General features: G+C 40.4%; 2 protein-coding genes across 6 annotated transcripts in view; both read left to right on the top strand.

The window, feature by feature from the left end:
- Nucleotides 1-12,479, top strand: part of ltbp3 (latent transforming growth factor beta binding protein 3) — a 32,504-nt gene extending 20,025 nt beyond the window's left edge. Inside the window, exons 11-29 of one of the 5 annotated variants that reach the window (XM_069666456.1) lie at nucleotides 168-245; nucleotides 1,856-1,981; nucleotides 3,464-3,595; nucleotides 3,688-3,816; nucleotides 3,970-4,089; nucleotides 4,264-4,386; nucleotides 4,542-4,664; nucleotides 4,878-4,997; nucleotides 6,268-6,396; nucleotides 6,678-6,848; nucleotides 6,990-7,070; nucleotides 7,241-7,369; nucleotides 7,492-7,629; nucleotides 7,716-7,856; nucleotides 9,445-9,573; nucleotides 10,879-11,040; nucleotides 11,130-11,219; nucleotides 11,316-11,444; nucleotides 11,540-12,479. In XM_069666456.1, coding sequence (XP_069522557.1) covers nucleotides 168-245; nucleotides 1,856-1,981; nucleotides 3,464-3,595; nucleotides 3,688-3,816; nucleotides 3,970-4,089; nucleotides 4,264-4,386; nucleotides 4,542-4,664; nucleotides 4,878-4,997; nucleotides 6,268-6,396; nucleotides 6,678-6,848; nucleotides 6,990-7,070; nucleotides 7,241-7,369; nucleotides 7,492-7,629; nucleotides 7,716-7,856; nucleotides 9,445-9,573; nucleotides 10,879-11,040; nucleotides 11,130-11,219; nucleotides 11,316-11,444; nucleotides 11,540-11,691 — 2,402 coding nt within the window. In that variant the 3' untranslated portion in view covers nucleotides 11,692-12,479. Of the gene's footprint in view, nucleotides 1-167; nucleotides 246-1,852; nucleotides 1,982-3,463; nucleotides 3,596-3,687; nucleotides 3,817-3,969; nucleotides 4,090-4,263; nucleotides 4,387-4,541; nucleotides 4,665-4,877; nucleotides 4,998-6,267; nucleotides 6,397-6,677; nucleotides 6,849-6,989; nucleotides 7,071-7,240; nucleotides 7,370-7,491; nucleotides 7,630-7,715; nucleotides 7,857-9,444; nucleotides 9,574-10,878; nucleotides 11,041-11,129; nucleotides 11,220-11,315; nucleotides 11,445-11,539 lie in introns of all 5 variants that reach the window. The other 4 variants (XM_069666448.1, XM_069666473.1, XM_069666464.1 and 1 more) reach the window with 4 other exon arrangements.
- Nucleotides 12,480-21,659: 9,180 nt separating this feature from the next.
- Nucleotides 21,660-24,681, top strand: part of sptbn2 (spectrin, beta, non-erythrocytic 2) — a 48,375-nt gene continuing 45,353 nt past the window's right edge. The window contains exon 1 of the mRNA XM_069669176.1: nucleotides 21,660-21,895. The gene's annotated coding sequence lies outside the window, so the exon portion shown is untranslated. The remainder of the gene's footprint in view (nucleotides 21,896-24,681) is intronic.

Here is a 24,681-nt window from a genome sequence, read left to right as displayed (position 1 = left end):
CTGTCACAGTGAGGGGAAAGTTTCTGTCTTGTTGCAACGACTGAGACACAAGTGGAAAGAAATGGTCCCCATGTGTAGTGAAGACAAAAATATCAGGACTAAAGTTCAACATGTCATATTTCTTCTTTAAGTCTGTCCGCTTCATCTCTCCTCTGTTGGGTCCACAGTTGTTAAACCCACCCCTCCAACAATCATCAGAATGACCCCAGGCAATGACCCCTTCGAAACACAGACTAAAGTCTTGCGTGAGTTCCCTGCAAACCTCAGAATGACTCAAATACCTCTGCATTAAACTCACAGTTAACTTCTGTTAGGCTGGTTCATGTTTCGTGCGCCTCAAACTGGAAAACTCAGCTCTCCACGTTTTCCAGTAAGTGTAGATATTGTGGTGAGCTTTGGGTCCATCACTCACAAATGACATGTTGACTTTCTCCACATGAGAAACCTAATTTATGACGGCGTGCAAACGAGTTATTTAAAAACCAGAGGGAATCCCTGTCGAGAATAAGACATCAAAATTCAGCTAAATCTAGTGATTTGCATGCGTCTTTCATGGTTAACTGACGGTTTTGGACACCTTGCATGTCGTGTGCTTCCAACCATGAAGCATGAACCAGCCCCAAGGCTATGTTCACACTCTTTGTGTTTTATGGAAGCAAGTGTAGCCATAACTAGCTGTTATGAGATACACACTTCCATTCAAAGCTGAATCCAAAAGGCAACTGGACTTGGTGGGAGTTCTTGTAGGCGTTTCTCCTCTCATCCGAAAAGGCTTCTTCAGTTCTGAACTGACTGGTGGATGGAGCTGGAAATATAAGCCTCTGAAGCTCTGTCCTAATTCACTTAAGAACTGATGAGAGGTGAAACGTCTTCAAGAACTTACACCAAGTCCAATTGCCTTTTGGATTCAGCTTTGAATCACCATGACCTGGATGACTGAGAACCTTCACAGACATCCACACTTCCATAAAATATCTGAAAATATTTGTGTATGAAAAACGAATGACAGAAAAGTCATCGCCTCAGAGCGTTGGAAACCACTGCCTACACTGCTTTCTTCTGCATCTGTGAAACCTTTTGTGCTCATGTAGGATTCTTAAGAAAGCACTCCTTGAGAAATGAACTGCAGTTCAGAGAAGTCAGTGTAACTTTAAAAACATGAACGGTGTGAATGTGGCCAAAGATGTCAGAATTTAGGTATGGCATGGGTAGAGTCGGTACGGAAGCCCAGAGAGGCAAGTGAGAAAAAGAAATCTGTTGATCCAGTCTGATCTAAATATATATATTCTGCCAGGTTGAAAAAAAGGCTTTTCTTGGATAATTTCTTCACTTCGCTCTTCTTTTATCTGGAAAAACATTTTTAAAAAAAAGTTTTAACCGGTAACAAAGTTTGCCAGGATCATTTTAAAAGAGTTTTTACTTTCCTTTGAAATAAAACCAAATTTTTTTTACTTGTTTTTTTTTAAGCGTTGTTGTTGTAATACTAATTTTGGCCACTAGAGGCTAAAATGAAAGAAGTTTTCTTCCAGATAATGTTTAACTTTATCATGTCTAACAAAAAAAGAGACAAAATGAGCCTGAAATCCTTTTTTTTCTTGGCCTGCCAAAACTTTTAACCCCCTGTTTTTTTAAACTGTAAACACAGAAGAGAAAAACGCTTTGATCAGACTTTGATCAAAACCTTTTTTCTAACTTTCCTTCAGGGCTTCCGTACATCAGCTTTGTATTACATATATATTAAACACTAGTATTAATATATATCTTTGTACCTACTTCTTTGTTTCTGCTGTATATTTATGCATGTGGATATACAGTATATGATGCTGCTCCTCTCTCTGTTCCCTCCTTGAAGCAGAGACAGATGAATGCAAGCAGAGCAGGAACATTTGTGGTCATGGAGAGTGTGAGAACAGCCCGAACGGCCACATCTGTCACTGTCATCCTGGCTACCGTCTCAACCCGCATAGGAACATCTGTGAGGGTAAGAGACGAAGGTAGAAACGGTGCAGGGATGGGACGGTGACGGATAGTGGGAAGAAATTTCTCATGAAGTTTCTTATGCATGTGTGGATGTCCCCTGGCAAACCGAATTCACTCTGGCTCCAGGAAACTTACTCGCTTTGAAATCACCTGCTACTTTCAGCTCACATTATGTCCTGCAAAAACTCTTATCCAGGTGCTCTTATCCTGTGTACCTTCAAATTAGCATTAAACTACAACATCAACTACAACAAAGATAAATGAAGAGGAAGAAGTCTCAAAACACTGCTGGCTCCGCTCAGACTCTTGTGTCTCGACTGTTAAGGCCCTTTCATATGTGAAAGTATAACTCGAAAGATGATTACAATTAGTATTGATCAGGACAATTGATGCTTTATTAATCAGTATATTGACACTGTTACATTAAACCTGATTTTGTATGATTTTAAAGCACTTAATTTATAATATTCAATCAAACGAACGTTTAGCTTTAGGAAACGGGGACTCTGTCGATGATACAAACAGCAACACTACAAAAACACTAATGTCTTTAAAGATATAATCTCGAGGACTTCAATTTTTGTGCTCTTGAGCTGCTCCTTCTTTGATAATCGGTTATTACCAGAGACGTCTACGGCTGTCTCCCTTTGTCATGGTTCTAACTCTTTTCAGACTGTTTGTCTTCATCGGAGCGTCGAATTTGTTTCTTTTTCTTTGGATTTTCACTTATTGTTGAAGTTGTATCTGTAGTCATCGATCTTTTCTTTGTTTGCCATAGTAGATTACTGTTTACTCGCAATGCTCGCAGAGACCGGAAAAGCAGCCGCTTAGCTCCGCCTACCCTCTCTGGCAGACCAACCACTGCTGGGTGATGGGAAAGCGTCACTAACTGGGCGCCGCTTGTGATTTTTTCTGCGAATGTCACCACAGACACCCAGCCTGTAATAATACTATATACTGCAAATTCAAAGACTTCCATCAGTGGGCCATAGACTCAATCACCATTGTGTTACCTCATTCAGCGATAGATAGTGACTTAACAGACATTTATTAACATGAAAAAGAGATTCTACTTTAAAGATTTTTTTTTTATTTACACATTTGCACAAATTATACAATTAGGTATGGGTTTTATAAGTAACCACAAAAAAACGTTTAAGCCTCTTATTTAATAACTATGATTTTATTAGTTACAAAAACTGTCTCTATATCTGTGAATCCCTTTAAGCCTAAGTAAAAAATATAGTTACTTCTTCTTGTCACTCATGCTTCTATTCTTCTCTTGAGGTGATAACACAAACATTATGTCTCCTTATGTTTATATCAAGTTTGTAAATGCACCTGGTAAGATGGAAAACACTTCCTGAAATGAAAACACTGTGTCCTCTGAGCTTTATCAGCCTCTTCTGTCTGTCTGTCATATTAAAAACGCCTTCATAATGTAATCAGTGTGCGCCTCTCCCTCTCCTCTCCTGCTGTCCAGATAATAACGAGTGTGAGTCAGAACCTTGTGGCCACGGCAGGGGACTTTGCGTCAACACGGAGGGAAGCTACATTTGCCGGTGTCGTCAGGGCTATAAACACATGGTGCAGCATGGGAGACTGAAGTGCGTAGGTAAGTTAGCTTCCGTGTTTTCCATGTAAAAGTGTTTTTTTTTTCTATAAGTTATCAGATCCTGCATTGGCGGTATTCTTTCTGTTGTGCAGATGTGAATGAGTGCTCTAAGCCGGACATCTGCGGTGTCGGGGGCCAGTGTTTAAACCTGCCCGGGTCGTATCAATGTGAATGTCACAGCGGCTTTAGGAGCAAGTCACACCGTCACCCAGCCTGTGAAGGTACAAAGACACTGATTATTATGAGGCTTTCTGATGGCAAACACTTATTATACCTGTGTCACTCTGATATGCTTTTGTCTGTAGTCTGTGTGTGGGTTAATATTTGTACAAATCCAAACGTGGGTTTTTGAAACCGCCTCTCCCTCATTCCAGACATAAATGAGTGTCTGAGCCCCGACACTTGTCCCAATGAGCAGTGTGAGAACACACCCGGCTCCTTCGAGTGTCTTCCTTGCCTGCCTGGTCATGAAGCTCGTTCTGGTACCTGTTACGGTGAGTGCCGCCCTGACAGGCAGCAAAATTCGGCACTTAATAATCAGACTATGTAATTAATGGAATGATCAGTTGAAGCAGAAGAGTCCAACTAAAATACAACTTTCAACTGCTACAAACATTTCATTGCATCACTGTTATTGACCCTCTTCCATTCTCTCCATGTTTCACCAGACATCAATGAGTGTCAGAAGCCTGGCATCTGTCCTAACGGGCGCTGCGAGAACCTCCCTGGTACTTACCGCTGCCTGTGCAACGAGGGCTTCCTCCCAAATTCAGACAGCAAAGGCTGCAGCGGTAAGTAATGCCTACCGAACCTTAACATGACATTAACTAGAATAATCTGCTCACACTGTAAGAGTAATGGTGCTGAGGATGTAATGATGAAATCTTAATGATTAATAATTTAGAGGTTTACACAGATTTCATGTTTTTTGCGCCTCTCTAAACAGACATTGATGAGTGCGAGGACCACAGGCTGTGCGCTTACGGTCACTGCATCAACACAGAGGGCTCCTTCCAGTGCCAGTGCTACCCGGGATACCAGCGCACGCAGGAAGGCAGCCACTGTGAAGGCATGAATTATTCAACAAACCTCATGTGTTTATAGTGTTTACATGGAAACAATATGCAGTTATTTATCTCCTAAAAGTCAACATTATCATCACTTGATAACTAATCAGCACTGGACTTTCCAGCTGAAGTGCTTCTTCAGGTCATTAATAACTGTCGAAACTGCTCACCACATGCTTCACATTCCGACATTGTTGTTATTTCCTTCCCTTCAGATATAAATGAGTGTGAGAGGCCATCAAACTGTCAGCGCGGCCGCTGTATCAACAGCATGGGCTCATACCACTGTGAGTGCCAGAAGGGCTACACGCTGGTCGGAGGCAGGAGGTGCCAAGGTCAGTCCCTTTAAATCATTAATGTTACACTTAAACAGGAGGCTTTCTGTTATTGTTCTCACTGGTACATGTAGTAATAAGTAACTAACTCATATGCTCATTCATTTTCAGTATCTTTTAGCTTCTTAAAATGTTGTCTTTGTTTCTTTTAAGATATTATACTACTGTTAAAGAATGAGAAATGTGGGCACACATTGTCTTTTGTCTTGAAACAAAGATCTGCTACTAGGGATGCACGATATTGCATTTTTTGCCGATATCCGATATGCCGATATTTTACAACTCATTTTGCAGATTAGCGATACCGATATTTTTTCCCCGCACACCTAATTGCAGAAATCATCAACTCTCTTCTGTATTGGAATTAGCGTACAGTATAATGGTGATACTCTCATCACATTTGTTACAACGGTCGGGGTGACGGGTCTTGAGATGGTTAATCAAGTTTGTAGTGTTGAAAGACTTTGACTTGGCTCCTCCTCGCATCAACGAAGCTGAGCAGTCATTGCAAATAGCAGTTTTGCTTTCTATTTCGGACACTTTGAAAAACTTCCACACCACGGACATTTTGGCTTCTAACTCTCTCATGCTGCAGGTAGACACACGTGACGTCATCACGCTGCGCCAGGGACATTGCGCCGAGGTCGGGCATTTAATCAAGTATGCAGCCGCCCATTATTTCATCGGTTAATTATATCGGCGGATATCGGCATGTTGGCCGATATCCGATTCATTTTTAAGCCAATATCGGCCGATACCGATAACGTGCCGATAATATCGTGCATCCCTATCTGCTACACTTTCTATAAAGTTCTGATATTCATTTATTAAAATCAGAGCTGTGCAAAGCCCCTCTCTTGTTTTCCCATCCACCATTTCCAGAGTAATGAAACACTTTGCACATTTATTTCATTTCTATAGCCTGATGAAGGTCTAGTACCCACCCGTGGCAAGCCAATAAATGTATCTTTGCATGTTAGTCAGTGTGCGGGAATTTGCTTCCAACATGATCGACTCAGCTACAACTAGAGTGAGCTTTAAATTGTGTTTTTGCACTCTACTGAACCTGACAGGTGTCATTTACACATCACCCAAAGTCCTTGCATTGTTCGGAAAAGTCTGCACAAATATATCAATAACCAAATGTTTGCACTTTACTCTGAAAAACTTAAATCTGCTTAAAAAAAGAACAGTTTCTATTTGTTTGCAGCTCAGATGGTGTTTGGGTTGCAATAAATACTTCAAGCGGCATGTGTGATTTCCCTTTCAGACATCGACGAATGTGCCACAGACAGAAATCTGTGCCAGCCCTACGGCTCTTGTGAGAACAGACCGGGCTCTTATTTGTGTGTCTGCAATCACGGTTACGTCCTCTCAGAGGACAAACACAGCTGCGAGGGTAAGCCTGCTCTGATTCCTTCTGCTTTACTTTAGAGCCACTTTTATCCCAGAGCTTTACCCAGGCCTGAACATTTGATCCCTGCATGTCCCAAACCCAAAACATTTCACTTCAAACACACACTAAATTGGAGGGCCTGAAAGCCAAACAATTATCATCAATTTAAGGCGTTAAAATTAAAAGAAATGCCAGCTTGGCACACCCATTTGATTTCTCGCTCAGTCATTCTTTTTTGCACCAGAACGTGTGTTTCCTAACATTCACCATGTTTGCTCGTGCAGCAGTCCGAGTGCAGGCCGATGAGAAGAAGGAGTGTTACCTGAACCTGGATGACACCGTGTTCTGCGACAGCGTCCTCGCCACCAACGTCACCAAGCAGGAGTGCTGCTGCTCCATCGGAGTGGGATGGGGAGATCACTGTGAGATCTACCCCTGTCCTGTCTCACACTCAGGTACATTTACAGAGCAGTGCGCTGCACATTACGCGAGTAAACACACTTTTGTCCAAGTCTAATAGTACTGTACATGTGCAGTATATTCTGTATTTACTGTATGGACAGTTTATCTAACTTCTCCTGGTCTTCTCCACACAGCTGAGTTCCACTACCTGTGTCCAAACGGGCAAGGTCTCTACTATGATGAAGGACTCATGTACAGCCTGCCTGCCTACCATGGTATATATAATAAAACTAACGACTGTATATTTATAAAAACACCCGAGCTACACAGAGATGAGATAGTAGACTATAAACGCACTCCTCACGCCTCATTATGTCGAACTACACTTCCCATAATTTACCCTGTTGCTCCCTGTTACTTAGAATGTTTCCTTCCTTTTCCTCAGACATCGACGAGTGTTCCCTGTTTGCTGATGAAATCTGCAAGAAGGGTCGCTGTGAGAACACGCTGCCGGGCTACGAGTGCTACTGTCAGCAGGGCTTCTACTACGACAGCAACCTTCTCGAGTGCATTGGTAAGTGCTTAGACATAAAAACAAATCGCACCTTAAAGATTTCTGTGTAAAATAATATGAAAGTTTTGTTTAAACAACTTCATAACAGAAAAATGTTGTTCTGGTTGCCTGTTCCCCTTCAGATGTCAACGAATGCCACGACGAGTCTATGTGTACTAACGGACAGTGCATCAACACCGAAGGCTCCTTCTACTGCAACTGTAACCGGCCCTGGTCTCCAGACTCCAACAAGAAGAAGTGTGTGATGGCAACAATAGCAGGTGAGTAAAAAAGCACCCTGGCAGTTGTACTTTTATTCTTAAAATAAGCTGATCTTGGACGCAGAGTTGACCTTTCTGTTCCACAGATGTGAACGAGTGTGAGGATCCAGCCAACTGTAAGAACGGCCAGTGTGTGGACACTTCAGGGTCGTACTACTGCATCTGCTCTCCGCCCTGGACCCTGGCCACCGACCGTAACAACTGTGTGACTCCTGAGGAGCAGGCTGGTGAGTGCAGACCTTCTGCAATGAGAGAGATTTTAAGATCAACAAGGCCGAGGTGGGCAACAGCAGTTCATCCTGGAAAAAAACTAAGCAATAAAGTGTTGGCTGTCTGCACTTGTGGGAGGCTGATGTTTGTGCCAAGGTGAGCAAAGGTGTTTAAATCTACTAACCTTTTTGTAGGCGTCATTGTACGAGACAGGTGAAAATAGATTTTTAGGCTGGAAGGCAGTAACATCCTCATATTTAGCGAACACATCAAACATGTTTTTTTTTTTTACAATCAAAGAGGTTCATAAAGTATGTGAGCATGCAGTGCTGAATCAGGAGGGATTTTGTGTTCTTACTTTATCACTTTGAGCATGTCATTGACATTATTAAGGGGAAAAATAATAGAGGAACAACTTTTAAAGATCTGTACTGATGAGGGCTGGAAAGCAGTAAGTATTGAGTGACCATGAAGGATAAATTACAATGCATGTTGTCAAAGGTTTTTTGTCGGTGGAGTCGTCTCCAAATGTGGTCAACTCTCTCTATACTATACTCAGAATGAGAGATGTATTTGCTTTCTTGCTATTAGGCAAAACACGTTTAAGGTAGCCTCTTGGCTCCAACAGGTGTCTCATTGTCAACTCATTTGTTAGAGACACACCTAAGCTAACCTGAGGTGTAAATAAAGTTGTTTGCAGATGATAATGTACTTTAAGTTTGTGGCCATCACTTTTACTTCAGCAGTCTGGGACAGCTTTAAGTTGAAGAAGTGTTTGGCTTTGCATCGTGCACCTTTACAAAGGGATCTGTACTTATGCACAAGATAGGAGTCATGTTTGTCAAATCTATCTAATCAATAGTTTCAAACAGGGTGACATGCCCGAGGGACCGAGTGGATGTGACTATTGCTCAATCTGTAACGGCCTAGATTACAAAGTCGGACTTCTAAATGAGCTGCAGACCCGGTAGATCTCTGATTGAACATGCCTTCTCAAAGTGTATTTCGTTTTCTGATTTGTCACGCCATCTTCGGTTTTATTCGCGCTTCAAGACAGAAGCAGAAGCAAAGATAAGAACATTTCGTTCACTCCACCACAGTACACACTGGCATGCACGATAGTATCATTTTCTCTGCAAACTGCCTGCAAACATCTTGGCAGATACAATCAGTTGAAGTGTTGCTGAATCCAAGCTTTCTGTTTTAAACCATAGCCTTTGTGAAGATGTGAATGTGGCTGCATGTTTGATTATCATTATGTGATAAGCAGAACTTCGCATGCAACATTTGTTTATGGTGCCTGTGTGAACAGAAAGAGAGCGGGACAGAATTCACTGTTCATTATCATCCAAACCAAAACAATACTACTGCAATGACTGCTCCATCTGTAGCCTAAATGTTCAGTTTTTGTTGAGATGCCACACACTACAGCCAAAACTATCAGCACAGAGTTATATGAACAGGCATTCTCAATAAAAACTGAACATTGTACATTAAACATAAAAAAGTTATCATTACAGGATCATTTTGCTTAATTTCATGATGTAAGAACTGGCTCCAAGCAGATGTTCATACTGTAACCAGTGTCTGTGGTGCCCTTTGCAGATGTGAATGAGTGCCAGGACCCCTCGTACTGTAAGAATGGGAGGTGTGAGAACACGCCCGGCTCCTTTCACTGTTTTTGCGACCCTCCCCTCACCTTCAGTGCAGCGCTGAAACAGTGCGTCTATGACGGTGGGTAAAATCAGCTTCGGCTCGCCTGAGCATGACCGATCAAAATGAGTTTTGGCTTATGTCGACATCTGCCGCTCATGTTGCTCTTTGTGATTCCTCCCAGTTTGTGTCCCATTTGGCCTGGACTGGCTTTATGCAATACCATTTTACTTCTTACCCAATTTATAGAGACAGTTTTCAATCTTGGGGAGAATCCACATTGTGTAGTTATTATTATAACATGTTGAATTTATGCATCCTTGCACACTAAGCCATATCAGATTACGTTCAGTGTGAAAAAAGTGATAACTTTTAGTCATTTCTCTGCATGTCTATTTATCCAAAACATTTTCTCTCATTTGTCAAAAGTAAAATATTGTTTTGTTTGGGGAAAAAATGACAACCTCTGCATTTGGAAACAGTTCATTTAGTGGGGAATGACCTGAGCTAACTTGTTTTGCATGTTAGATATGTCATTCACTGTGTGCTCAGTATTATACAATATATATATAACATATATTGCATATCTTCATCATCTATGCAACATCAGCAGCCACTATTATTTTTGTGATAACCAAGAAACACTGCAAGCTATGTCCGTGCATGATTTATTTTTTTGATCATTCCGGCCAGAAATGCACTGCAAAAAATATACGACCACAGGTGCCTTTACATTAGAATATTATATTATATATTATATTTAATGGTTATTATTAATTCTTATTAATATCATCATATTTTTACACCTTCTTCAATTCACCTTTTTACACCTATTTCAAATCATTAGTCATTGAAAAGAGAGACACAGGAATTTTAAGTGATCAACCTGCCATAACGTCTGCGCATATTATTACAACACACATACTCTTTTTAGCTTTATTATAAAATAAACATATATTAACACGGCAGTGATTTAAAATATGATGAAAAATTGATTACATTTTTTAGATATTAATCTGTTTTATAAGTTTGTAACATATCAAAGTGTAAAAAAAATATATTTTCAAGTGTACGGTCTTCCATGTGTAATGATCATATCTCCATAATGTACAAACTACATACTATACCATAGGTTAGTTAGGCTTTTTTGTTTGCTGTATCTGTTACTCACATATTCATGTGCCTTCCTTTATATATGATATGTAGATACTAGATACAAATATTGTTCTATTAATATAAATACAAGAATATACATTTTACATACACTCACCTAAACTGGACTGGCTGAATGTATCTTCCTTTGCTTTCACTATGGACTGTAACACAAATGTCTGAATCTTTACATTTAATTTAAATTGTTGTGTTTTATCCTCCTTTGTTACCCAGATCGCACTGCAGCCCACAAGGACGTGTGTTTCCTGCAGGTTGACGAGGGCTTGATCTGCAGCGAGCCCAGGAACGGCATTGTGGTGACCTACTCAGAGTGCTGCTGTCACTACGGTCGCGGCTGGGGGCCCGAGTGTAACACCTGTCCATCCAGAAACTCAGGTGAGACTCAGCTGGCCTCTAAGCTTTGACTGCAGACGACCACTTTTCCTTTCTTTCGAGCCTAAGAGAGTTCTATTCTTTGTGTTCAGAGATGTTCAGTCGACTGTGTGAGATGCATCTGGAGACTGAGTCTGATGGGGAGCAGGATTTCCTGGCAGCTTTCGCTAATTACAACCCAGGTAAAACCACACACATACTCATGCTTCCAGCCTATTTTTGTCTTTCTTTCTCTGTCCCACATTTCCTCTTCTCACCTGTCTGTTTGTCTGTAAAAGGTGACAGTTCAGAGGAGGATTCAGACGAATGCAGCTGTGCAAATGGTCGCTGCGTCCGTTCCTACCTTGGCACCATGTGTGAATGTAACACAGGCTTTAGGCTGGACCACTCCCACACCCGCTGTATAGGTCTGTACATCTAGTTTTAGTATTTGTCTTTATTTATATTTTTTGTTTTTTTATATCTTACATTAAACTTTTATTGCTTGTATTTTTGTTTCCAGACATTGACGAGTGTGCAGAACCAGGACCCCGTGTGAGTCCGTGTAAGAACGCTCGCTGTGTGAACACTGCCGGCTCCTACAAGTGCTACTGCAAACACGGCTTCGTGGCCACACGCAGGCCAAACATATGTGTCCGTCGCAGAACTCGGTAACCTCTGTGTGTCTCTCAGTGTGTCCCTATCGACAGAAGGACTCAAACACAGACACGTCTGTCTTACAGTACGAACCGGGGACTGTGTGTCTGTCCTCCTAAAAACACGAGTTCTCCCGATCATAGCAACGGCTCGTTTAAAATGTACAAAACATATCAGCTCCTCTTTCAGTCCCCATGTCACAACTTAAGAAATAATCAGTTCAGTTTCAGTTGTTTGTTTGTTAAACACTTTTGTAATTATTGTTTTTTAACAGGTTTTGTTAAGTTTAAATTGTGTATTTTTGTGATTTTTGTCATTGATCTTCCCGCGATTTTTAGTTTTAATTTGAATTTCTGACCCAAAGATCTATCTGGCATCCTGTTGTCTACTTCCGCCCATTCAATCTCCCTGACACGGTGTTCCCCTTTACATTCCCATGTAGGTCCTCATTCTTTCATGTGTTATTCTAAATTGACATCATCTGAAGTGTTTTTTTTTATTATTATTGTACAGTTTTCTGATGGATTAACTGATGGTCCCTGTCCTCTCCCTGTTTATTTGTTAATGTAAAATATGAGAAGCCTGAAGTGTTTGTATAATTTGACATGTGCACCTAAGTGGACTGTAAGCTAGATAAATAGGTCATGCACTTAGCAAAGAATATAATGGGAATATTTGCTTATTTTAGCTTATTCCAAGAAGCCAACAAAGTTTGACATCTATTGTCAAGATTGCTGCATCAGATGTTTGAGAAACCAAAGACGCTCTTCAGAAAAGAGGAATTTAATAAAAAAAGATGTCAACCACTTGTGCTTTTTCTTTCTGTGGTGGGTGTTTATTTTTGTGTACACATGACACAAAATATGTGTCACATCAGACAGACACATTCAGAGTGCTCCATCACATTCATCCTACAGGACTGCAGGCGTTTTTCAAACCAGATATTTTGTAGCATAAAGAAGAATTTTGTTTTTATTTTTCTAATTAAAGCTCCTGTGAGGAGTTTTTTGATGGTTATGAAACAGAGTGAAATTAATTCTGTTTACTCTATATCAGGGATAGACCGATTATCGGCGCCGATATTTGGCATTTTGACGCATATCGGCATCTGCCTTTTTTTTTTTTTAATCTGACGGCCGATAAGAGTTTTCTTTGCTAATTTTATTTAACTTTGTTTTATTTACTTTATAAAACTTCAGGAAGTTATTTATTTATTTATTCACATTTTCAGTTAACTTTATAAGAGATGCTGCTGACCCTGGGAACTCTCTGCGCTTTTTGTTTGTTTGTTTAATAAACATATGCTTAAAGGCATTTAAACAAAGTTAAGTGTTAGAGTTTGTATTTTTCCAAATTTTGACGCCAATATTTTAACTTTTACTGCAAATGAATATCGGCTCCAAATATCGGTTATCGGCCTCCTTGAATACTAATAATCGGTATCGGCCCTGAAAAAACCATATCGGTCTATCTCTACTCTATATGACCTACAAAAGCAAACCAGACCATCAGCGACAAGATTGATTATTTCTATATAGTTATTTTTAACGCTGAAACTGCTGGTGGGGGGTAGGTGTCAGACAAAGCGATTAACTGCACACTGCCTTTGTTTACATTTTCCAGGGCAAACATTTTAAGTGAGTGATACATATGACTATTAAAGAAAGCAGGATGAGATATTTTGTTAAAAACCACCACTTAAGCATGTACAGGACAAAATCAGCAAAGAGATAAGAGGTACGGCTTTGTCCACAGGGGGCGCCAAAATCAACACAAACCGAAAGTTCCTCACGGGAGCTTTAAGTTATCACCACAGACAAAAAGAGTATCAAAATAAGAGGAAATCTGCTCTTCCTTCTGTGCTGCAAATTGTTATATCCTTGAAATGTTTGTGCTACGGGGAGCTTCCATATTGTTAATGTAATCTTTTAATATTGATCATGTATTTAAGTGTCCTTGTTCAAACACAGCGTGTTTTTGATTGGACCTTATCAAACCAGAAAATGCCCAAAATACCAAAATAAAAATGCATAATTGTTTCAAAATAAGAGGACTCAACACTTCAGTGTGGGTTTGCAAACCTTTTTGTTAATGTCCTGATGAATATGGAAGAGTGGACCACAAAGCTCAAAGGTAACATCAGCTACCTGAAGAACAGCTCCCTCTTGTGGACAATTACTGCTTAGATGTTTCACACGAGACAGATTTGTGGACTCCTAGAGCAGAGTAATGAGGATGGATTGGGGTTGTTTACTCACATGGTGATGTTAATGCCAGTGAGGCTAACTGTATGTACCTGGTCCTGGCTCTGTTAGGGGTCAACCACAGCAGGCAAAGATGCTGTTCATCTTTGAATACTCTATAAGGACTATAACTCGTGCCAGCACGTAAATCAATGAGTGAAGTTCATAATACTGTACACACAAGCATTTCTATACAACTTGAAGTGTTTTCATCAAGTGGAGACCTGATTTGTGGTAACAAAATTGCAAAGTTGCAACTTAATGTCATGAGAGATCAGACTTGATACTGCTTTGTTGATGACTTACTAGATATGATGTTGGATCCCAAAATAATATGTAATATATTTGCTTGCCACAATGAGAACAATCACAACAAAATATGCACAAAATTTTAATTCTGCTAAAATAATGCTTCCAAGCATCCTTATTTGTAGGACAGAAACCATTAAGCTTTGACAAACAAGATATTATGAACAGAAAACACACAATGTGTGACACTGGTATTTAATTACAGCCCTATTCCAGCAATGAACTGATGTGCACAACGATCATTTGTCAAATTATACGTGTAAATCCGTCATTTGCATATTTGGTAATGAAAAAAAACCAACAATGAAATCTTGAGATAAAATGAGACACAGTCATTAGAAAGTCAATGGATTTAGACTTCAGTGTGCATGCATCATTCATGAACCAACAAAGCATACAAGCTGTAAATTGCCTGTTTTTGCAGCCTGATAGAGCAGAACTAAGATAAGAGGGAAAGTGTAAATGAGGAGTGTGCAGACTGCTTGATGCAGGCCTGTTTATATGGAGACATTAGACATGTGAGCACAGCCCATTTATCAGACACATACCTACTGTCTTCTACACAACATTACCTGATTCCTGATACATAAACTGTCCCACATGAAATCCCTCATATAATCATGTAACCAAATAGTTTGTTGTGTGTTTGCATGTCTAACGCATCATTTAAATAGGCTGCAAATAATGCAGAGGACCTTCCACTAGGGGGAGCTGCATGTATGGATCTGAATAAGCTTTCCGTCTGTCGAGCTCCTCAGCATCCTCATGTCAGCAGTACATGATGTGGTCAGCTCTGGTAGGGATATAAAGGTTATATTTCTGAGGTGTTTGAAAGTCTGATAATACTTATCAGGAGTGCTTCTGCAGGAAGTTTAATTCATGATTTGTATTATTTTCTTCTCTCTTTTAAGCTGTGAGGGAGAAATACTGAGGATGCTTTTCTCATAGAGGAAAAAGAAATGCCTTTTGGGATAAGCTGCTTTTACACACTGAATGTGCACTGCTGGAGTTCCAAAGCTAAGCTGTGATGAATGAAACTGTTACTGAGCTATAACTTATGGAAATATTTCCAGACAGGCACATAGGTACCTTTACGGTCATAGTCAAAATAGTTTTCATGAAGTCATTATGAAGCATTATCATTAAACTGTGTTGCTGTTATAATTGTTTAATCCCTCCAGCTATTATTCAGGCAAAAAATGGCAAACAGTTGGCTGTCCTAGCTTCTTCAATGTGAGGATTAGCTGCTTTTCGTTATCAATTATGACAGTGTGTAAAAAGTGTTTGGGTTTGTGGCTGTTGGTTGGACAAAAGAAGCAGAATGAAGTCGGGCTTCAGGCCCTGGGAACTGAATGTTGGTGCAGCCCTGCTGTATTTGAACAACATCACTCATTCAAGTTAGTGTGCAGAATAGACCTTACACTCAAAATATTTTGATCAGTTATCATAAAAATATGTCTGAAGGCTTTTACAACAATGTTTCTGACTTTGGTCTGACATAATGAACGTAAAAGTTTGAGTCTTACATTGTTAGAGACGCACATGATGTGCAACATCAAATCAACTGTAGGTGTGTTTCGGATTAGCTACCACACCTGTTATTTTTTCTTCTGCCAATTCTCCACCAGTTAATACTCTTGTGCAACATGTGAGTAAACCCTCATGTGATCCAGACATGTTAACTGCATGTGAAACAGCTCGTCTGCTCATTTGCACACCAGGAATTAGGAGCAATAACTCACAGAGCTTTCTGTCTCCATCTTTAGATCATCCTCATCCTGTGAGCCCGGTGAGTCACGTTGCACCATAGTGGCTCCACCACAGCGCTGTCCTGGTTTCATTCTGTCGAATAATTATATAATTTTAAACTGGAACAGCGGGGTGACCTCCAGCAACTAGTTTAGGGAGAGAGTGAGATAAGAAAAGGGACGAGAGAGAAAGAGAATGAGCAAGAAGCACAACAGAAATAGCACCGTTGTCCTTGGGAGACGACTCAAAAACGTGTTGAGGGGGATATAAATATCTTTTAGTAGGTCGCACTGACCGGACCGTAACCCAGTGGTACTCATGGCTGCAGACTGCAGACACTAAACTTTCTCCTCTGTTGGACAAATACAGCTTCAGTTGGCTGTGGAAGTTGGGAGACAGACATGACATGACTTGCATATTTCACATCTGTCACTCGGCAAACACAGATGGAGATAAACTTCTGTTTTATGAGATCTGTGGAACAGTTGCACGGAGATTGAGTTGTGTCTAAAGTTAGAATAGTTGCTGCATCTTTAAGCCAAGTCAACCTGTCACTTCGGCTCAGTTACGTCATCAACATCTCGGTGATTGCAAAGTTTATCTTTACAAAATTAGAAGGAAAGAGGGGAGCAGTTGGATGTGGAGATTAATCACTTTCTTGCTTTTTCCTCCTCGTGTTACTTTGTCCAATGTTTTCTTATATATTCCTAAAAATATGTCACAATAGATTTTCTCCGTAAACCGACGCATAACAAATAAACAGTGAAAGTTGCTCTCTTGAATACGTTTAAAATGTATGAATCAGTGAAGTTGTTGCAACCAATTTGAAGTATGGCTTTTCCCTGAGACAAACAAGAAGTGAACCTGCATTAGCAAAGACACATTTGCATGCCTGGCCAAATTAGGAAGCAGGATTGTTATCAGATGTGTGTTGCTAATAAGGAAACAAACCCAGCCGGGCAGCCTTATAGGGATAGGGATAAGGGGATAGGCATCTAGTAGTCAGATCTGAAGTGATTTACCAAGTTGTAATTAATACATTTTTTAAATACAGTTATCTTAATGTTCTGTATCTGTAACAGCAAGAGGAGGAAGTGCAGCAGCAGCACTACGTGCACACTACCCTCCTCTTCGGATCTCTAGCTATTAATTCACGCTTTTATTTTCTCCCGCCTAGATTATTGTAATTCCCTTTACACATGCCTCGGCCAATCATCTTTTAATTGTTTACAGTTCAAAATGCAGCTGCCAGATTGTTAACTAGAACCAGCCTTCTGTCCCATATCTCCCCTGTTCTTACATTGGCTTCATGTTAAATTCAGAATCAACTACAAGATGCTGTTACTTACACATAAAGCACTGCATGACCTCGCGCCCAGTTCAGCTCTCACTGTGAGTGTAACGGACTATTTTTAAACAGAAAACGGAAAGATAATCATTTTTTAATTAATAAAATCATTTCCAAATCAATATATTGTGTCAAATAATTCATTTTGAGAGTAAAAGCGGTGTAATAAGCGGGATAAGGGTGAGACAAGATATTATTTAACATGTTAATTACTATTATTTCTTCATTTCTAAAACTGTATTGTTTCTACTGTTGTGATTTTTTAGTCTTAAACATCTTTATCTATTGTTTTCAATGTTTGTCCTTAATTTCCATCTGTTTGCTTCTACGTGAAGCAGTTTGGGCCGTGCAGTGTGCTTTATAAATAAAGTTGAGTTGAGTTTATGTTAGTGATTGTGTTTAGCATGTAAATGTGCCTTCCTCTTACAGCTTTGTTTTTGTCCATTAAAAAGCATTCACATTCACAGACAACACAGACATAATACTGCATGTATCAGCGCCAGTTTGTTAGACCTGTTGGATGTATGTGTAGTAAACTCTCTGTGTGCGTCTTTAAGCTCCTGTCTGTCCCTGCCTCACTTAATTTAAGTACACAGACCCCCTCAATTGCCCGGGATTGGAGCCATGTGATTCAGCTTTAAGGTTGGAAATATCGGTCACACGCAGATATATTGTGCTGGGAAAAAAAAAAAAGTACAGTGATCATGTCCATCGAGCTGTGAAGCTTTACAGTCACACAAACTTTAGCAAACACAAGCCCCCCATCTCCACCCTGGTCACCACACGCACTAATGATGACCCCCACCCACCCTGCTCCCGTCTATAGTGAGCAGACAGAGGGGGGGTTTAGCTCAAACTGCTGCAATCTGCAGAAAGCTCTGTGCTGGACACACTCTGGCAGCCAGTGGCAGCCTTATATCCTGCGCTCAGCTCTTTCCCTTTGTCACGGAGGATTGTGGATGAGCTCTCTGCTGGGGTGTGGGTCTGTGAGCAGGGGTGGGGACAGGGGCCGGGGGCGTAAACAGGTTGTGGGCATGTGTGGTATCGATGCTGACACACATACGCACAGCTCAAATGAGTAATTTCTGATACCCCAGGGCTTTATTTTAGCATTAAACGCCACTGTAAAGCATCTGGACAAGGAGTCTGGTGTTTTTGGGAAGGAAAATGTAAACCCGAAAGATTTAATATTGTCTCAATGATGAGTAAATGTGGTAAATATAAGATTATAGTCATTCTATCAAAAGGTATCATGTTAGGTAGCAGCACCTTATTGAAATAAGCAGCTGAGTATTGTCAGCATAGAAATAATATGCTAAAATATAACAATAGAAAAAGTTATGGGCGTCTTTTCAGTGTTTGTATTTAAACTCTAAGCTGGACTTTATCATCATGTAGGAAAGGGTTAAAACAGAGATTATAATGATGGAGAGCTGAAGGTCAGTGCTTATGTGATGTTTCTACAAATCTGAATTGATCACTTACGAGACCAGAACTGGCAAATGTTTTCTGCAATAGGACTTCATTAGTGTTATTAAGCTCTCCCAATCACAACTGACATAATAAAGAAGAAAAACCTTGTTATGTACTCTAATTGATTTACATTGCATAACAAACCTGTAACCATCTGACCGTCTAAACAAGTCAGCAACATCCTTTAAAATAAAAATAACTCAATTAACATAAATCAGCCTAACTGAACATCTTATTATTATTATTTTATCTTTAGTTAATCAGAGTTGTTTCTACTTAAGCATCTTCAGCTTTTAAGCAACACCCTGGTCTCTTTTACAGACAATCACATCTGGAAACTGCCCATAACAACCATAATCTCATCTGTTTGCCATTGTGCAGCTTTGCTGGAACAGTTGTTTGTTTAAAGCTCAAATGTAAGCAAAATATATATTTTTTACCATATCTTAATGACAAAATGTTTAATTGATTATCATGTCAAAAACTAGTATCTGACCAAAAAATCAAAAAAAGGGTATTCTCAAAGATATGTCATTTCCTAGAAAACACAGAAAAATGGTGATGACCCATCCGGACCTGGGAGTATACTCATTCTGCGTCCAATTAAATGCTTTCTCTAATTTATAGAGTGGGGCTGGAGTCTATGCCAGCTGTCATTAGGCGATAAGCGGGGTACACCCTGGACTGATCACTAGTCAATCACAGGGCTGACACATAGAGACAGAAGCTCACATTCATGCTCACATTCACAATTCCCTGATTAACCTAACAAGCATGTCTTTGGACTGTGGGAGGAAAGCCGGAGTACCCGGAGGGAACCCACGCACGCACGGGGAGAACATGCAAACTCCACACAGAAAGGCCCCATATGTCCGAACCGGGATTCGAACTAGGCTGTGAGGCGACAGCACTAACAACTGAACAATCGTGCAGCCCCTAATTCATAAGCCCCACCTCTAATATGCACATGACCTACAAGCTAGCTAGCATGTTTGTGTATAAATGTTCTCATATTCAGGTTATTGGCTACCGTAGAAGCCAAACAATATCAAAACAAGTCATCAGGTAAATATCTAATAGCAGTCTGCTCGCTGTTTCACTGGAGCTTGCAACATTCAAGTTTAGACATGTTTTCTTTCTTTAAATGGTAGAATAACTAATATGTTCCTTATTAAAATCAGTGTGTTTCAGTCCAAATATTAAACAACCTATAACGCTGACCAACAGTGTTCTATATGAGGAACATGGTCCTGTTTATAACCAGTGAAGCCTTTCCTTCCCGAAGTTCAACTGCCCATCAGCCCTACTCAAATCAGTCCGTTGACTCAGGAGCTTAGACAGTAAGACAATTTTTGGACAGTGTCAAATTTTCTCAAATATGTTGAAAGTGCAAATCAATAGCACCATTGATGTAGAAGCTGCGGTTGAAAAGATTCGGCCCACTGGGAAGGCTTCAGCTACAATAATACATTCACAGCAAAAATGCAAAATACTGGAACGGCACTAACAACACAGCAGAGCTTTTTCATTACCACTAACTGCTTATAATGAGTAGCGTGCTAGATTCCAAACTGCTCAGCCCTCCCTGCGAGAGCCATCATCACATAAAACCCTCACCACTACTACTTTGTTGGTTCAGCTACACCCATACTCAAAGATACACACCCTTCACAGACAGAGTGAAAACACAAAGACTCAAAATAATGACAGTGTTTGAGGTGTTTGGTTGCCTGTCTGCAGGCCACCAAGATGAACCATTTCCTATATAGTGGGTCAGATCTCTATATAGGAAAAACACATGGGGGAAACACTTACCCAGGTCTGGAGGGAGGGTCTTTGCATGAGGATCTTATGAATAACCTAGATCTTGATGACTTGCTTGCGGTCACACACCAGCCAGGTGCTGCATGGTGTCTCAGGAATAATTTAGTGCAGCTGCAGTTCCAGACATAAAATGCAAAAAAGACATTAAGACTGTGGTGGTCATGGGTTTTTGATTGCTAAGAAGATTTTTTTGACTCAATAAAAAGCGCTGATATGGCCCTTATGTTTGAATTGTTCCTTATCATTTAAATTTGCACCATGATATCTGGATAGGATATAGCTTACAGTATGCATTGTGTAAAGCAGAAACTATAACTGTTTTCAATTACATTATAGAGCGATATAAAATAAAATAATATAAATAAAATTCTCACCAGTAACAAAGAGTTGGAGACTTCAAGTCTTTGAGGACCAGAAGGATGCTCAAATGGGCTGCAACTCCATGTGCAATGAGGGTGATGCATTCAATGTGCATTTGCTATGCTACTTGCAGAATTTCCTCATTGGTTTCAATAACAGATTGCAAGGCAGCATGTCATTTCCAGAAAGCTTTCTTGTAATGTGCTAGTATGAATAATGATGGTTTCAGTTTTAGCACCAGGGACAGCACCAGATGCAGGGACTGAGCATCTTCTTCTATCACCCTCACTGTTGTGCAGTTATTGTTGAGAATACTGAGAATTATGTGCACGGTGTTTCCCATGTGACTGTGAAGGGTCAACACCCACCCACACACACACACACCCACCTACCCACCACCACCACTACCACCCACACCCCCCCACGCACACCCCTAACTACCACCACCACGTCCACTTTTTCTTTCTTCTCCCTGTTGAACGGGAGTAACGCTACGGGGAGCGGGAGAGAGCGAGGTACGGACGGCCCTTCGGATGCTCGGCCGCGGGGGGAAGAAGAAGCTGCTGCGGATATCCGTCTCATACCTGCCTTGAAACGGGCTCTTCTCGTCGCCTGTTTTTTCTTCTTACCCACTGAACGTTTTGTATGAACGCCAGATAGCAAAACCTGGTTCGGTTTCGTAACGCGCTGCACCGGTAGCAGCGCGGAGGAAAAGAGCTTTTTTCGAGGATGCGGATTTAACGGAAAGACGTTCTGAGAGTCACCTGGGATTTTTAACCGTTAAAATTCGAATTAGCTTAGGCGCACGCGTCGTTAGCAACGGAAGATCTCTTTCATGTCTGGTGAAATATCGAACATAAAAGCAACGCGGTAGTAAGAAAAACGACAGCCTCTGTTACAGAAGACAAAATAAGGGGTAAGAGTGATTTTTATGTGTTATTTTTTATTCCCCGCCAGCAGCAGGCTACCCACTAATATCTAAGCTAATGAGAGAGGGGTGTCTGTGATGTTCAGGTGACTGCTGTTAGCATGCCACTGCTATTAGCTGTCCAAGCAAGCAGATAACGTTATTCTATTGGAGCTAATGGCATTTTTGAAACTCTGAAAGAGATGCTGGTTAAAATAAACTCATATTTAATGCTGGTATGTTAGATGCCTGGTGGAGAAGTATATCTGACTGCAGTGCTTTATGGTAGTTATTGGGGTCCATCTCTCTGTATGTCTGTCTCTTCTTGCCTTTGTTTGAATCGATGTCAAACGCAGCCACATTCTATCTGCGTGTACTGTAACAACCAGCCTGTGGAGCTTTGATTTATCTTTATTAAGCCAACCAAGCCCCTTTGCCTGCCTTCTAACCAGGTTATTGTTTGTGACTTCTTACCATGATGTGCTATAGTGCTGGCATCTCGCAAAGCCGCTTTTTTGTTCTCGACATTGTGGGCTGTATGGTTATGTTATGATAGGACCGAGATTTATACTGCGTGCATGGCCTAGACTGTGAGTCATAGCAGGGATGCATCAGGTAAAAAAGTATGTTTAAAAAGGATGACTAAATTGTAAACAAAGGTTAGCGAACAAGTTGTTTTGAAGCATGTAGGTTTGCTACATGTGCATTAAGCTTGATATCCCTAATTCTGCAAATATTGAGAGCTGACTATTGCCAGCCACGTGTAGAAGCTCTTGAAGAGAAATGACCCAGAAACATCAGTCCATTGTTAATTCGTTGTCGTGACGGAAAAGGAAAACATTTGGGCGTGCATAATAATGAAATCAACCTTTGAATCATCAGACTTGATGACCCTTTATGTGGGGGGGGGTTACAGTATGGATGACAGGTATCACCCATAATGAGAGCAGTGTTTGGTGAGAAGAGTTGTAGTCTAGGTTGACTGTTTTTTTCATGATTTTCTGAAATCTGAGATCAGAGACCTGAAAAGAAGACACACTGTACGACAAGACCGTTCAGTAGATTAGGGGTATTGAATCATAGTGGCTATTGCCAAGTGGGAAACCCCTCTCACCCCTCTCAAAGGATTGACTGACTTGTATCAGAGAAATACTAACATTGATGGCTTTTAGCTGCTGTTCTTTGGTAGATCATTTTCTGTGCAACCAAGTGACCTCTACATTATAGGATGGCCATTACTATCCAATATGTCAGTGGCTCTCAATGCAACACATCACAGGTTTTCAGCCTTCTTTATATTCAGTGACTGATTTACACATTGATTGTCAGCTGAATGCGATAAATTGCAGTCACCTAGAGGATGGGATAGAAAGCAATGGGTTCATTCTATAACACTTAACATGCCTCCCCCTCTTCGCCTCCCTCCTCCTTCCCTTTGTGGCCAGGAAGCTGGTTTATATGGAGGACTAAATTTGACAAAATTGTAGCAAGCCAATTTCTATATTTGGATATGTATCTTATTTTAGTGTATAGCTAAATAACATGAATAACTTGACCATATTAGGAATATAATGATTTCATATATATCCAGGTTACCAAGAACTTTGACATGAAACAACATTGCGCCTTTGATTGAACCTATGTTTTGATATTCCGTAGCTCAACAGTTTTCTTTTTCTGATATATAGGGCTGTGTTACTGCTAAAAATGACTTTAACCCTTCAAGTTATAACTATAAGGTACATATATCTATAAGGTAAGGCTAGCCGGAGAAAAACAAGGACCACTTGCTCAAAATTTTCACCAATCACTCAGTTTGATTTCTATAAAACATCCGTATTAAGCATTTCAGCTAGGCTATATCTTCCAGAGGATTAAAACGGTACAAAGCTAATCTAGCTGGTTACTCTGAAGACACACGCTTCAGAAATCATGAATGAAATGAATTAGTTTAACATACACAAAGGTCCCCACAGTGAAATTTCAGTGAGCTTGGCATGGTACCACCAGAGGGCGACATGATGGCTTTCCTCTTTCTATTCATCTTGTTAAAATGATGCTCGTGGAGCATTGTCTGCAGGCCACATACAACACGCTTAATAATTGAAGACATCCCTTTGGAGCTGTCGCTGAAATCTAGCCGCAGAGGCCTGCTGTGATATGACTAGACACCAAATGTGAAAATAACACTGTGTAATTGTGCATTAAAACAAGCAGTGTACTTGGAATAATTCATGGACCATTGAGCTGTTTCTTTGTCTTGTCAGATTAGACATATTGCCACACACACATTAAACTGAACCTGCCTGTGAGGTGTAATAATAAAATGCATTTGATGTCTGTATTAGATAAACTTGGAGACAATGTCTTCAGATTTGTATGTCCATATAAGTAGCTAATGGCGCCATCCATCGACCTGTCTTTATTCTATATGCTGGCAAATTACAATACACACATATTAATTGAAAGATATTTTTGTTGGGGTTTATTATTAGATATGTTATGGCATATCTAGTTAAAAGGCACCAGTATCCTTTTCATTATACTTTATATTGTGTGTTTGTTCCTGGTGTTCCTTTGGTTCCTGGTTCAGAAATCCTCGTGAGATCATACCTTGTGATAGTGTTCAGGTTGAAATACCCGTTGAGGCTTTTTGATGGAGAGACAGGGGGATTGTGATGATAGATGGATGAGACATGGCTGTTGGCTGGCTAGATGAACAGCATTCAACAATGGGACTGGGACTGTGAATGCGGGCCCCCCATAGTGCTGATTCTCAAAATCCCTCTCGAACA

The sequence above is a fragment of the Semicossyphus pulcher genome, unplaced genomic scaffold, assembly GCF_022749685.1.
Source record: "Semicossyphus pulcher isolate SPU_LCO1_2020_fin unplaced genomic scaffold, fSemPul1.0.p SCAF_10, whole genome shotgun sequence".
NCBI classification, from domain to species: Eukaryota; Metazoa; Chordata; class Actinopteri; order Labriformes; family Labridae; genus Semicossyphus; species Semicossyphus pulcher.
Note: the sequence above shows the minus strand (reverse complement) of the source record. Positions and strands in the feature narration are given on the sequence as shown.